The 2,389-nt window shown below is 38.0% G+C and overlaps 1 protein-coding gene across 1 annotated transcript in view; it reads left to right on the forward strand.

Annotated features, from left to right (window-relative positions):
• The window catches only part of LOC107733235 (CUB and sushi domain-containing protein 1-like), a gene marked incomplete at its 5' end in the record, with an annotated part of 58,086 nt that overhangs the window by 3,925 nt on the left and 51,772 nt on the right, over positions 1-2,389 (forward strand). Inside the window, one exon of the mRNA XM_016544797.1 lies at positions 389-458. Coding sequence (XP_016400283.1) covers positions 389-458 — 70 coding nt within the window. The remainder of the gene's footprint in view (positions 1-388; positions 459-2,389) is intronic.

The raw sequence follows: 2,389 nt of genomic DNA on the forward strand, positions 1-2,389 counted from the left end.
GGGGAACTGTAGTCTGATTAAAAGTATTTTAAAATGAGATATAATCATAATATAATCTATAAGTATATTACATACTGTATAATCAGTTACTACCTCGCACTGCTTGTTGGTCGCTGCTGCTCGGGACAGTGTGCAAACCTGACAGCTATTTCAAGACCGTTTGAAATTAGTTTGCATCTGCGATTAGTAGTAGCATAGACTTTGTTCAGACTAGGTGCAGACTTAAAACAAGAAAAGGCGATGAGCTTCAGAACTTGGCTTAAGAAAGCCAAAAACCTTAGGGGAAAAAATTGATGGTCAGAATGTGGCCAGAGTGAATACTGAATGAATGAAGGAAAGACTGAAAAACAACAAAATATTTATGATTTTTATTTTTTTCTCTTTGCAGGGAGTCTCCCATATCTCTTGCATGCCAGGGCCTGTGCGCCGCTGGAACTATCCGCCTCCTCTCTGCATCGGTAATAACTTCTGTCATCTTTTATTCATTTATTTATTTTCTAAATCCTGGCTTCTGCAGATTTATGAGTTCAGATCTACCACAGAGTCAGGAATGGTAAAGAACTACACGGGGACTTGTCCGTGTGTACAGCGGCCCCAAAACGTACTCGGGCACTTAAGCCACATTTAAAAATGTATGAATTTCATTGCATTAGGTAACAAATGAATCAAATAAATGATGCTACAGTGTTTCACAGAACTAACTGAGCAATGTTTGCTGTTATTGCTTTTATCTATCTGGTCCCAAGCTGATTTGTAGTAGATGTATGAGGTCAGTTCTTCTCAAGTTCTCACAGATGTCCAAGCAGAGCAACCACATGTGTAGTTCATCTCATTCAACTATGAACAGGATCCCATCTGACAAGTGCACTTGTGCCATCTTTCTTTAAAAATGCCATTTGGTTTGTTAATTTACTCTAATGCAGTGAAAAGAGCAGGGATGAAGAGTCTTCACATGATCAAAATAATAGCATCACGTGTTTCTTGAGAAAACCCTAATAGTGTCCTATTAGGCCCTTATTAGTTCCATCTCCTGCTGTGATTGGCAGAGCTCTTGAGATGATTCATGGCTTGGACGGTCATCAGCAGTTTCCTGATTCCTGCTGCTTTTTCAAAGGCACAGAGAACATTTTCAACCCCTCCATTCTATATAGACTTCATTCAGGATCTGAAGCTTTGTAAGGCTTCTCAGCACATCCATAGAGTCTCTTTGAGTCCAAAGCCAGGGCTTTAATCAGAGTGATATTTGAATCAATCAGTTGTTTAGACTCAAAGCCTCGAGAGGAGGAGGGGATAGAGCATGCGTTTTCACTGATATGTGAAGATTGAAGGCTACAGAGGTGCTTGAGTGGCCTTTGATAGCTTTGGGAAGTGAGTTGGCTTTTTTAATAAATGAAAGACTTGTTTTCCCTATGATGTCAATAGAAAAGCTAATGTGTTACATTTCTTTATTTGGCACAAAGCTTTTAGGGTCACTGCACGAGGTAGACGGCATTGCTAAGCAACGTGAAACGTCAATCGACTTGTAGCCCACACAGGTTGCTGTAAATATCACAGAACATTGCATGTTTACATCCTCTTTCCCTATGGATATTTTATTTTATTTTATTATTTTAAAATTAAATTATATTATTTACATTTGCATTTATTTGAGTTACAATGAAATTTAAATTCAAATCTGAGTTAAATTAAAAGAATCTTGGGCTTTCATATTTTTTTCTGCTTCCATTGAAAGCAGAAGATTAACGTTACAAACACACACACACACACACACACACACACATATATATATATATCCGCCTCCTCTCTGCATCGGTAATAACTTCTGTCATCTTTTATTCATTTATTTATTTTCTAAATCCTGGCTTCTGCAGATTTATGAGTTCAGATCTACCACAGAGTCAGGAATGGTAAAGAACTACACGGGGACTTGTCCGTGTGTACAGCGGCCCCAAAATGTACTCGGGCACTTAAGCCACATTTAAAAATGTATGAATTTCATTGCATTAGGTAACAAATGAATCAAATAAATGATGCTACAGTGTTTCACAGAACTAACTGAGCAATGTTTGCTGTTATTGCTTTTATCTATCTGGTCCCAAGCTGATTTGTAGTAGATGTATGAGGTCAGTTCTTAAGTTCTCACAGATGTCCAAGCAGAGCAACCACATGTGTAGTTCATCTCATTCAACTATGAACAGGATCCCATCTGACAAGTGCACTTGTGCCATCTTTCTTTAAAAATGCCATTTGGTTTGTTAATTTACTCTAATGCAGTGAAAAGAGCAGGGATGAAGAGTCTTCACATGATCAAAATAATAGCATCACGTGTTTCTTGAGAAAACCCTAATAGTGTCATATTAGGCCTTTATTAGTTCCATCTCCTGCTGTG

This window comes from Sinocyclocheilus rhinocerous, unplaced genomic scaffold, assembly GCF_001515625.1.
Source record: "Sinocyclocheilus rhinocerous isolate Xijiao unplaced genomic scaffold, SAMN03320098_v1.1 scaffold4778, whole genome shotgun sequence".
NCBI lineage: Eukaryota > Metazoa > Chordata > Actinopteri > Cypriniformes > Cyprinidae > Sinocyclocheilus > Sinocyclocheilus rhinocerous.